The following is a 12,380-nucleotide window of genomic DNA, read 5'->3' on the forward strand; positions in this document are numbered from 1 at the left end:
TGTTGGGATAGACAGTAGCTTTGGATGAACTCTAAATCTAGTCTCTGGAGGCTCGCTATTGTTTGCATGATGGGTGATGAGGGGGATTGATGCTTTTGTTGGAACAAGTGGGGGTAAAGATAAGGGGGATTGATGCTTTTGCTGCTTGTGCATGGGAGAGGGATGCTTTGGCGTTCTAATGTTTTTCTGTCATTCATTCTTGTTTTTTTTTCTCTGCTTTGTGGATGTCTGCAAAGAATAAGAATTTCATGTTGTATACTGTATACATTCTCTGATATTAAATGGAACCATTGATTTATTTCAGGTTTTTGGAAAATTTTGCTGCCTCCACCAACAAGATAAATGTAATACAGGATTGCACATTTCTTGTAACGACATATTGGTACTTTCAAAAGATTCATCACCCCTTAACATCCTTTCCAATTAAATCTCGCCAATAACAGTTTCATTTTAAAAAAAGTTTATTGAGACACAGTGCAGAGTAAGCTCTTTGAGCCATGCCACCCAACAATCCCCCAATTTAATCCTAGCCTCATCACAAGGCAACTTACAATGGCCAATCCACCCACCAACCTGGACTGTGGGAGGAAACCCATGCAGTCACAGGGAGAACATACTAGCTCCTTACATGCAGCAGCAAGAAACGAACCCAGGTCACTTGGTACTGTAAAGTGCTGTGCTACCATGCCTTAACCTGGATCATCACCAAACTTGGGGGTGCATGCAACAGAGTAGGGTCTTTTAATTAATAAACCTATTCCATTCTGCCTTGTAATATACTAAGTACTTCCAAGGATAAGTCTTTGGACACTAACTTTCATTTTGTCCGTGTTGTTAACTGGGGCGAATGCTCTCCTCTTTCATTTCTACCAGTTATGTTCAGTTTAGTATCAATAGTTACAGTATCCTGTGATCTTTTTTTAGATTAGTTGCAGCAATATTCAAGAAATAATTGGGAGAAAGTGGTTCACCAAATGAGCAGAGATAGACACACCTTTGTAGAGTGAACAAAGCCCTGTAAGTCAGTATGCAGAGTCGAAGGAGTCAAAAGCATTAAAGCAGAAGCATGTAAGTCATATGCTGACAAACAGGAATTCCTGTACAAAAACAGAGTGCTAGAAGAGCTTAATAGCCGGCCGGTGATGTAGTGGCATCTGCACCAGACTTCGAGGCAAGTTGTCCCAGCTTTGAATCCGGTTGGTTCCTCACACACTTTCTGTCTGTGCTGGGTTGAGCATTGAGCTAGCAACTCGGCCTTGTCAAAAACGGACATGTTAAAGAAACAGCAAGGTTGCCACCCAATGTGCCTCAAGGTGCGGAGAGGAAAAACACAGAAGAGCACAATGAATCAAGCAGCATCTGTGAAGGCAACAGGTATACTAAGTCAATGTTTCAGATCAGGCCCTGATCACCCATTGGGTTCTCTCAGTGTTCTGTTTCTGTTCTATGTTCCAGTTTCTGCATTATCTTTTGTCTTTAATGCCTGTACAATATTTTGAAAACAATTAGGCAAGTAAAACATAGCTTTGGCCTCAGTTATTTATATTTGTTTTTTCTACGGTATGACTTTAATTTTGCCAATAGATAGATAAAGAAAGATGTCTGAGAGTCCTCTCTTTAAAGATGGCTGTGAGTATGTAATCAATAGAATTTCATTTAAATCACCATGATAAATATGTAGCAATGTTGTGTAAGTGCATACATTTTATCATTTAGGTGAAAATTGGTTGAAGCTTCATTAAAATTAAAACATTAATATTTTAGTCATCTTGATTGTCCAGTTAAGATGTATAATCAGCAGAATATGAGATTCTGATTGTTATTTTTGTAAATGAATTTAGTTGTGAATCATATTACAACATTGAAATAGCCCTGCCTGAAGAATTAAATGTGAATTTAAGTGACATAAATATAGAAGAGATTAACAGAATGACATTTATGTATGTGGTACTAGCTCCGTCATTGGACGCTTCAGCTCTGCTGTCTGGAAACTGATATTTACTATCCAATCGAATGTCATGGACTAAAGCACAGAAATTTGACAAGTTGTTGGGAATTTCCAGTTGAACAGTTTTTGGGCAAAATCCCTTTGCGTTGACCTGAAAGAAAAAAAAGTTACAAGAATTGGTTTCTTATTTTTTTAATTCAATTTCAGCTACCAAAAAGTGTACTTCCCTTTTGAAATCAAGAAAATTTAGACATAACTCATTCTCCTTATCAAATCAAAATAAGTAACTATGGATACAAGAGATTTTGCCAATGCTGGAAGCAGAGGTCACAGGGGATTGGGGGGGCGGGAGCAGTGAGAGTGGGTCTCACTGAACTCCCGTCGAAGAGAAGATTTAAACTTCTTCGGGTTATATGCTAAGAATGCATTACCTTTCACAAATAATTATGAATCTTGTAATGTGTTGAATATTTCAGTAATATTTGAGTAATCTTGTGCGTGTATGTATATATATAGTTTGATTAAATATTGTTGTTCATTTAAATAATTAGTTATGGGTTTTATGTAAAAATATGTTAATTGCATACGTCATCACGCCAAAACACAATATGTGGGCACCTCACAAAGTAAACTTGAAATTAGACCTGCACTTTTGGACTCCTGTGCGTCCCTTTGTATTAGTTTAACGTTTTGAAGTTACAGAACATAACAGATCTCCACAACATATTGCTGTACCGTGGTAACTTTTGGAACTGTTACAGGCCTTATAAGAGGAACTTTACACTCATGATTATGTGGCTAAGCATAACTCCAATACCATATTCAAGTTTGCTGATGTAGGTCTAATCAAAGATAGTGATGAATCAGCGTACAGGAGGGAGACTGAAAATCTGGCTGAGTGGTGTCATAACTACAACCTCTCACTCAATGTCATCAAGACCAAGGAAAATTGTAGACTTCAGGAGAGGGAAACCAGAGGTCCTTGAGCCAATCCTCATCAGAATATCAGAGGTGGAGAAGGTTAGCAACTTTAAATTCATAGATAATCTGCCCAGCACATAAGTGCAATGGTGAAGAAAGTATTTCATGCATCAACTTCCTTAGGAGTTTGCGGTGATTCAGTACGACACCTAAAACTTTGACAAACTTCTATAGTGTAGTGGATAGTTATTGAATGGCTGCATCACAGCCTGGTATGGAAACACCATTGCCTTTGATTGGAAAATCCGACAAAAAGTACTGGGTTTGGCCCAGTGCACCACAGTTAAGGCCCTCCCAATCATTGAGCACACCTGCATAAATGCTGCCTCAAGAAAGCAGCATCCATCACCAGTGATCTCCACCATCAGGGATCCCCCACTACCCAAGGCATGCTCTTTTCTCACTGCTGCCATCAGATAGAAAGTACAAAAGCCTCAGGACTCACACCACCAGGTTCAAGAATAGTCACTACCCCTCAACCAGTAGGCTCTTGAACAAAAGGGGATAACTTTACTCAATTTCACTTGCCCTATCATTGAAATATTCCCACAACCTATGGTCTCACTTTCAAGGACTTTTCAATTCATGTTCTCAATATTTATTGCTTAATTATTTGTTCTTATTATTTCAAAGACAGGTGTGAAAAAAGGGCCTGTAGGATCATTGGGGACCTGAGTCACCCCAACCACGGTCTGTCCCAGCTGCTACCGTCTGGGAAACGGCACCGCAGCATAAAAGCCAGGACCAACAGGCTCCTGGACTGCTTCCTCCACCAGGCCATCAGACTGATTAACTCACACTGATTTGAGTGTATTTCTATGTTGCATTGATTGTTCTATTTATTATAAATTATTATAACTTACTATGATTACACACTGCACATTTAGACGGAGAGGTAACGTAAAGATTTTTACTCCTCATATATTTAAAAGATGTTAGAAATAAAGTCATTTCATTCCATTTCATTTCATTTTCATTTCATTTCTTTTTGTACTCGTTCTCTCATTATTTATTGCTTGGGAGGGTGGAGCGAGGCTCACATGTGAGGGGGACAAACGCAGTGTTATAAAACATGTGAGCTAGAGGAAAGTGCTGCACTTTATTGTGTTTTTCTTATTCTGTTCTTTATGCTTATTGTGTCTGTACGGGGCATCTGATCCAGAGTAACGATCATTTGTTCTCCTTTACATTTGTGTACATGAATGACAATAAACATTCTTGAACGTTGCTCAAAAAATTAAGTACTTTTAGCTCACTACAAACACCAATTTCTTTCTCTTGATGAAAGGTTCTTCAGCTCAGCAGGAAGACAAAGATATCTGAATAACTCTTTCAAACAGCTCGAATATTCCTTTAATTGTTCTCTGGACAATACTAGCTTTTTCCACTGAAGTTGGGTGAGACAACAAGTAGAAGTCATAGGTTAAGGGTGAAAGGTGAAATGTTTAAGCATAACATGAGGGAGAACTTCGTCACTCAGAGGGTGCTGTCAGCGCAACTGCTGGATGTGGGGTCAATTTCAACACTTAAAAGAAATTTGGATAAATACATGGATGAGATGGGTAAGGAGGACTATGGTCCAGGTGCAGGTCGATGGTAGTAGGCAGATTAGTTATCCGCCACAGACTAGAAGGGCCAAAGGGCCTGTTTCTGTGCTGTAGTGTTCTTCTATACCAAACCTTAGTATATTCAGTGAGGCCAGGAGTAGAAATAACTAATTTGAACTTACCTCCAGGATATACGTTCCAGGCAACAGAAGCCTATAATATTCTCCAAGTTTATTAGTTTTAAAAGGAATGAGGTTTTCCCTGCCGCGCACCTTTATAATTGCATCTTTAATTGGTTGATCATAAACATCCAGGACTTGTCCTTTCACACCTATACAAATAGAAATAATTTAAAAATAAAATTATAAAACTATTTTAATCTATATAGAATGGGCAAGATCAACTTAACCACAATGGATTTCAACCATTTATGCGGAGGTGTGTTCGGTAGGAAAGCAATAAACCTTTTAGATGAGTGTTTGGTTCAATATTAGAAACGAATGAACACAACCCAAACATTAAGTTGTGCTTGGACCCAACCCAAACCCAAGCACTTACAGTATATATTTGAGGTAACCACTCCAATCTGATGTAGCCACAGTACCAGCTACGTATTATTTGGAATCCTCCAAACTAATTATTTTATGATTGCAAAATCATGTATGGTTCAGGTACAACATCATGAATTAGTTACTCAATAGTATAGTGATCAGTTTTAGGTCCCATATCTAAAGAAGCATACGCTGGCATTGGAGGAGGTCCAGAGTTTTCTTGTTTACAACAATGAATCCAGGAATGGAAGGGTTAACATATGGGGAGCACGTGGGCCTATACTCACCGGAGTTTAGAAGACTAAGGAGGGATCTCATTGAAATCTATCAAATGTTGAAAGACCTGGATAGTGAGGATGCAGAGAGGATGTTTCCAATAGTGGGAGGGCATATAGGACCAGAGGGCACAGCCTCAGAATACAAGGAAGTCCTTACAGAGAGAGATGAGGAGGAATTTCTTTAATCAGAGAGTGGTAAATCTGTGGAATTCATTGTCACAGATGGTTGTGGAGGCAAAGTCACTGGATTTAAAGTGGAGGTTGATAGGTTCTTGATTAGTAAGGGCGTTAACGTTACAGGGAGAAGGGAGGATGGTGTGGTTGAGAGGCATAATAAATCAGCCATGACAGAATAGGGGAGGAGACTCGGTGGGCTGAATTACTTAATTCTGCTCCTATGTTTTATGATCTTAACTTGTACATGATTGAATCTCAACATGCAAAGAATGAGTCAATCTACAGCTCTGGAAAGCATCCCTCTAGAAGCACACACCTTGCTGAGATAATTTTCTGTGTTTTCTCATTTTAAATCTATTCTAATTCTACAATTAAGAAATAAGTTGTCATGGTCCCATCTGGCAATCCCCCACCTTGCTATTTACCTCAAGATTTGGGTCTCGATCACCTCATTTAGATTCCAATCATTCCCAAGTACCACTAACTACATGCACCTGCTTCCCATCATACGGCAGGATAAAAACCCTGCAACCACAACAAGAAGCTGCCAGTTCGTTGGTTGACTCTTGTGAGAGTAAACCTTGTTTCCTATTCCTGAGAACTGTTAGTTCTAAGCTTCGTATTGGCTCCTGGATATTGACTCCCTGTTTGCGGAGGGGCTATGCCTAATGACTCTGCCTCAGCATCTGTGTCCTGCACTTGGGATCATCCCCAGCCATGTCCTTGCAACATAAGTATGAAGTTGGAGAAACAGAATTAATGATCAAAAGTATAAACTGTAGCCAGTGCTCAGATCATTGCAGTGGGGATCTGTCTGCTGCGCCACTGAATCAGAGAGCTCAAGATGCCAGTCTGCAGATGCTTGAAATCTGGAGTAAATGCACAAAATACCGAAGGAAACTCCGCAGGTTCGCCTTGGCTTTCTGTATGCTGTTGTAGTGAGCTTAACTTCTCTAATTGTGTGAATGTTAAGGAGGGTGATGGGCCAAAGGCCCTGTTCTGTGGTGTAGTGTTCTATGGCTCTCCTATACCAAAACCCAGCATATTCAGTGATGCTGGGTACAGATAGTGGGGGAGGCTATTTGCTTCTGATCTCCCTGCTGCATCGGATTCAAAGTATCTCTAGTTAATCTGTTCTGTACCTTCCCATATTTAATTTTTACACTTTGTTTACGTGTAATCCATCTGTAAATTTCATCCTTACTTTCATAAGTTACTATGTGTTTTGTGTGTTATCTATACTACAATGCTTTACACCCTGGTTTGGAGAGACTGTTTTCTTGTTTGGTGGTATACATGTATATAGTTAAATGACTATAGACTTGACTTGATTTGACTGGCAGTAGCTTTTCCACTGCTGCTGTACTACCCTTGGATGGTGAACAGAATGTGTAGACGTTTAACTTTAACTCAGACTGCCTCTCCATAGAGGAGGTAAATAGATCATTATGATCTCGCGTAGTGTCAAACTTTATTTTGCATGCCATCCATACAGATCATTTCACAACATCAGCTCACTGATGTTGTACAAATGAAACATGAAGTGTTACTGTTACAGAGAAAGTGTACTGCTGGCAGACAATAAAGTGTCAGTCCTGACTTACTGAGTGCTTCTTAAAATTCCAGATCGTGTGTTGCATTTTGCCTCGTCTGTCAGCATTCCCATGTTAGTTCATTTATTTATTGAGCTACAACATGGAATAGGCCCTTCAAGCCGTGCAGCCCAGCATTCCCCCAATTTAATCCCAGCCTAATTATGGGACAAGCTACAATGACCAATTAACCTACCAACATGTATGTCTTTGGACTGTGGGAGGAAACCGGAGCACCTGGAGGAAACCCATGCTGTCATGGGGAGAACATAGAAAGTCCTTACAGGCAGTGGTGGGAATTGAACCCAAGTCGCTTGTACTGTAAAGTATTGTGCAAACCTCTGCGCACCATGCCGCCACATTCAGAGTGGTTTCTGGCCAATTAACTTAAATCTCTGGAGGTGGAGCCAATCAAACAGCCTTTTAACGGGAAGGTTCCTAGAATCAGGCTGTTAGATCAATGGAACAGGAAGAAGGAATGGGATGCACCCTCTATAACCCCACCCCACAGTCCATACTCAGAGCTCCTCATCACAGTGCTGAGCCATCTCTTTGGAACCCATCTAAGACTCAAACTTTGATGGAGCCACTCCACAGCCAGCAGTGGAGTGATTCAGCACTGGATTTGTACCAGTTCCATACACAGTAGCACGTCTGCCCGATAATGACTCCTTTTGGCACTCAACTCTGCTGAGAAGTCATCCTGTGCAATAAACAAGGTATTAAGTACATTGAGTTAAAATCTGAGACAGGGAGGCGGTGGGGAGGGTGGGGTGTGAGCCAATGTTTGATTCCATTTCACCGATTTAAAGCTTCTGCTGTTGTCCAATTAAAGCGACACGGGAAATTGAAACTTCGAGGCGAAAGCAGAAGACGAGTGCCGGCTGCCTGCCTTCGGATCGCTGATGGGATCTCTCTGCTGCCACAGAAGGGAGCCTATGAGGTCAGCCACTATGCCTAGAGGATGTTACCAAGGTTTTTCTGCATTTTAGGTACGGATTTAGACGATGGACTTTTTTAGTCATAGTTTTTTATATTCTGTGTTTATCACGGGTGCATTCTTGTTTTTTAGTGCGGGGGAGGGGATTTGGGGGTGAATGGTCTTGTGACATTTTGTGTGTGGAGAGGGGGGTCTGGGGTCGATGCTCTTGTTGTGCTTCTTTGTTAGTTTGTGCAGGGAGAGGGAGATTTGGAGGCCAATGTTCTTTTCTCATTTTGTGCGGGGGAGGGGGTTTGGGATTGATGTTCTTGTTGCATTCTTGTTCACTTTATCTGGGGAAAGGGGTATTTGGAGGTCGATGTTGTTGCATTTTGTGCGGGGAAGAGGGTTTGGCGGTTGATGATCATGTTGCTGTTCTTTTTTTCTTGGTTTCATGGCCATCTGGAGAAGGAGAATCTCAGTTGTATATTTTGGTAATAAATTAACCCATAATCTTTGAAAATACCATGCTCTTCAGAGCTCCAGCCAATGAAGATCAGTAGCTCCGAAGCTGACATTGAAAAATACTGCAGACAATGCTGAATACTGTGATGATTTTGTCCTTTACGCATCAAAGCAAATATTATTAGCACAAATAGTACAAGATACAGCACAAACCTAAATGGACAAGATTGAAGAAATTAACCAGGGAAATCTTATTGTCATTCCAGAAGTCCTTCAGTGTGTTTGGCGGTGGATTCATACAACATGACATCTCCACAGTTAGTTCGAAACACTGTGCCTGAACATAGTTGAAGTCTTGCATTCCACCTAAGGAAAAGGGTTATAGTTTAGATAAAGTATTCTTATGGCCCAAATTTAAACTTTGACCCTGCCAATGAAGAACACGTCTACCCGAGCTGCTGACTCACAGCATCAAAGACAACACACACACAGAAAATGCTGGAGGAACTCAGCAGGTCAGGCAGCGTCTGTGGAAAAGATTAAACAGTTGACATTGTGGGTTGGGGACCCTTCTTCAGGACTGGAAAAGAAGGGGAGAAGTCAGCATAGAAGGTGGAGGGGACGAAGAAGTACAAGGTGGTAGGTGATAGGTGAAACCAGGAGAGGGGAAGGCAGAGAAAGAGCTGGGAAGTTGATTGGTGAAGGAGCTAAAGGGCTGGAGAAGAGGGAATCTGATAGGAGAAGACAAGATCATGGAAGAAAGGGGAGGGAGAACTGTAGGGAGGTGATGGGCAGGTTAGGTGATAAAGCAAGAAAGGAAAATGGGAATGGGGGGGGTGGCAATTACTGAAAGCTTGATTCATTGATGTTAATGCCATTAAGTTGGAGGCTACCCAGATGGAATATAAGGTGTTGCTCCACCAACTTGAGAGTGGCCTCATCGTGGCAGTAGAGGAGGCCATGGGCTGACATGTTGGAGTGGGAAGTAGAATTGAAAAGTGTGACCACTGGGAGATCCCGCTTTATGTGGCAGGTGGAGCAAAGGTGTTAAAGACCCTGGTTCAATCCGGACATCAGATACAGCCCCTCTGCAGTTTACATAGGTTTCTCCCGGTTGCTCCAGCATCTTTCCAAATCTGAAGGATTTGTAAGTTTGCAGGTTAACTGGCCACTATAAATTATGCCCCATTGTGAAGGAAAATGGATAGGTGAATATAGAGAATGTGGAATCAGAAACACAAGAGATTCTGCAAATGCTAGAATTTCAGAGTAACACACACAAAATGTTGGAGGAAGTCAGCAGTTTAGGCAGCATCTATGGAGGGCAATAAACAATCAACATTTTGAGCAGAGACCCTTCATCAGGACTGGAATATCCTACATAAAGTAGCGGATACAGCCCAGTCCATCATGGTACAGCACTCCCAGCCATTGAGTACATCGACAAGAAACAGTACCAGGAAAGCAGCATCCATCATCAGGTATCCTCACAAACCAGGACATGCTCTCTTCTGGCTGCTGCCATCAGGAAGAAGCTACAGGAGCCTCAAGACTCTCACCACCAGGTTCAGGAAGAGTTACTAACCCTCAACCATCAGGCTCCTGAACCAAAGGGGATAACTTTAATCAACTTCACTTGCCCCATCATTGAAATGTTCCCACAACCAATGGACTCATTTTCAAAGACTTCATCTCATGTTCTTGATATTTATTGCTTAGTTGTTATTATTATTTTTTCCTTTTGTATTTGCACAATGTGTTGTCTTCTGCACTCCGGTGGAACACCCCAGTTGGGTGATCTTTCATTGATTCTGTTATGGTTATTATTCTACAGATTTATTGAGTATGCCCACAAGAAAATAAATCTCAGGGTTGTATATACTGACATATATGGACTTTGATATTAAATTTACCTTGAACTTTGACTTGTCTAAATAAGCGGCTGCCCCAATTAACTATCAGCTCAATTAACCGGAATCTACTGTATTCAAAAGTGGTTACCTTAAGTGCCATGGGTGTAGTTGCTTGACCCAGTGACAGAAGTAACTGCAGAGGCTGGAATTTGGAGCATGAAAAAAACAAATTCTGGAAAAACTCAGACAAAAAAGTGATTCTGCAGATGCTGGAAATCTTGCGCAACACAAAGAAACTACTGGAGAACCTCAGTAGGCCAGGCAAGGTATCAAGCTGACTATTTAATTTTGTCTATAATACTGCTGGAGTTTCTCCAGCACTTGTTGCATGTTGCTGGGAGAACTCAGCAAGTTGAGCAGTAGTTGTGGAGCAAAGGAATGGTCAGATTTCAACCTGCTGCCAGCTTGCTCTATTGGGATGAATGTTGTGGTTGTTTTCTGAAATGGACCCTTGGTGCCATGATAGCATAACGGTTAGCATGACGCTATTACAGCATGGGGTGTTGGAGTTTGGAGTTCAATTCCGGCATCATCTGTAAGGAGTTTAACCGTTCTCCCCGTGGAATGTGTGGGTTTCCTCCGGGTGCTGTGGCTTTCTTCCACACTCCAAGGACATACTGGTTAGTAGGTTAATTGGTCATTGTAATTTGTCCTGTGATTAAGCTAGAGTTCAATCTGGGGTCGCTGGGTGGCACAGGTCGAAGGGCTGGAAGCGTCTATTCCGCGCTCCATCTCAACAAATAAATATCTAAATCAGGCCTGGACTCATTTCAAGCACACAGCAGGGTTGCTTAAAGAAAATTAAGAGTGGTCATGTACAGTATATACCCAAACAAATTCTGAAACACCCCCTTTATCATTCTGTGTAGGTCAATAAAAGGAAAATTTATATATTTGTTCTGAAATACTTGTTTAAAAATAACATGTAGAGACAAGGATTAAAAGTGAGGAAACTTCCATTCAAACACCTCCCATTATTGTTCATGTTTATATCAAGTTAAGAACAACTCAATGCCACTTAGAAATAATTATTTGCATATAGTTTACCTTCCAAAGAATACCACTCAGCTCCAATGGTAATTCCATCCTTAAAAAATTGCGTATATGCACATTCATCTCCAAAGTACATTCCTGCATGGTTATAAGAGAAGTTCTTTGCAAGATAAACGAAGACATCATTGTCAGGGCATATGCTGTTCCCTTTGGAGTTGGAGAAATTTGCAGAGAGACATAAACCAGAGTTAGCATGACCATTCCAACACAAAATCTCAATTAACATAATGGTGAGTTTCATCTCTGTCATTCCTTTACAAGGCATGAGAAATGCTTGCAAAGCTGGGATTTATTGCCTGAACACTAATAGTGTGGCTTGCTCATCAAATTCCAAGTAGGTTAAATTTTTATTGCTATAGCCCTTAAAGTAGTATTTAGTGATAAGAAGTCATACACAGGCACATCCTTTCAGTGAAGGAACCCCATTCCCAATAGGGTTTTGAAACAGATCACTGGTTTTATGACCAACATGGTTTGTCGTAAGTTATTTTTTATTCCATATTATATAATTAATAATGTAAATTCCCCCTCTGTATTCTTTAGATTTCTTCCTTGTTTGTTCAACTGGCTAGGTAAAGTTCCTTTAATCTGTCATGTTTGGGACTTTGTTTATGTTCAATGAGTTGATTCTCCAGACTATTGGATATTATTTATTACGAAGACCATAAGCCACAGGAGCAGAATTAGGCCATTTGGCCCATCGAGCTTGCTTTGCCTTTCAATCATGGCTGATCCTTTTCTCCCCTCCTCATTCCCCAGCCTTCTCACCGTAAACTTTGGTGCTATGTTCAATCAAAAACCTATCAACCTCTGCTTTAAACACACCCAACAACTTGGCCTCCACAGCTGCTTGTGGTAACAAATTCCACAAATTCACCACCCTCTGGCTAACAAAATTTCTCCAATTCTCTGTTTTAAATGGATGCCTTTCTATCCTGAGGCTGTGCCCTCTTGCC

The 12,380-nt window shown here is 40.9% G+C and overlaps 1 protein-coding gene across 2 annotated transcripts in view; it reads right to left on the reverse strand.

Annotated features, from left to right (window-relative positions):
• Window positions 1–443: 443 nt before the first annotated feature.
• LOC140202508 (carboxypeptidase M-like) overlaps window positions 444–12,380 on the reverse strand; it is a 70,289-nt gene continuing 58,352 nt past the window's right edge. For both annotated transcript variants that reach the window (XM_072267446.1, XM_072267447.1), the window contains 4 exons: window positions 11,419–11,571; window positions 8,672–8,824; window positions 4,659–4,807; window positions 444–2,099 (listed from right to left, as the gene is read on the reverse strand). In XM_072267446.1, the coding sequence (XP_072123547.1) occupies window positions 1,854–2,099; window positions 4,659–4,807; window positions 8,672–8,824; window positions 11,419–11,571 (701 nt within the window). In that variant the 3' untranslated portion in view covers window positions 444–1,853. The remainder of the gene's footprint in view (window positions 2,100–4,658; window positions 4,808–8,671; window positions 8,825–11,418; window positions 11,572–12,380) is intronic.

This window comes from Mobula birostris, chromosome 9 (assembly GCF_030028105.1).
Source record: "Mobula birostris isolate sMobBir1 chromosome 9, sMobBir1.hap1, whole genome shotgun sequence".
Taxonomy (NCBI): Eukaryota; Metazoa; Chordata; class Chondrichthyes; order Myliobatiformes; family Myliobatidae; genus Mobula; species Mobula birostris.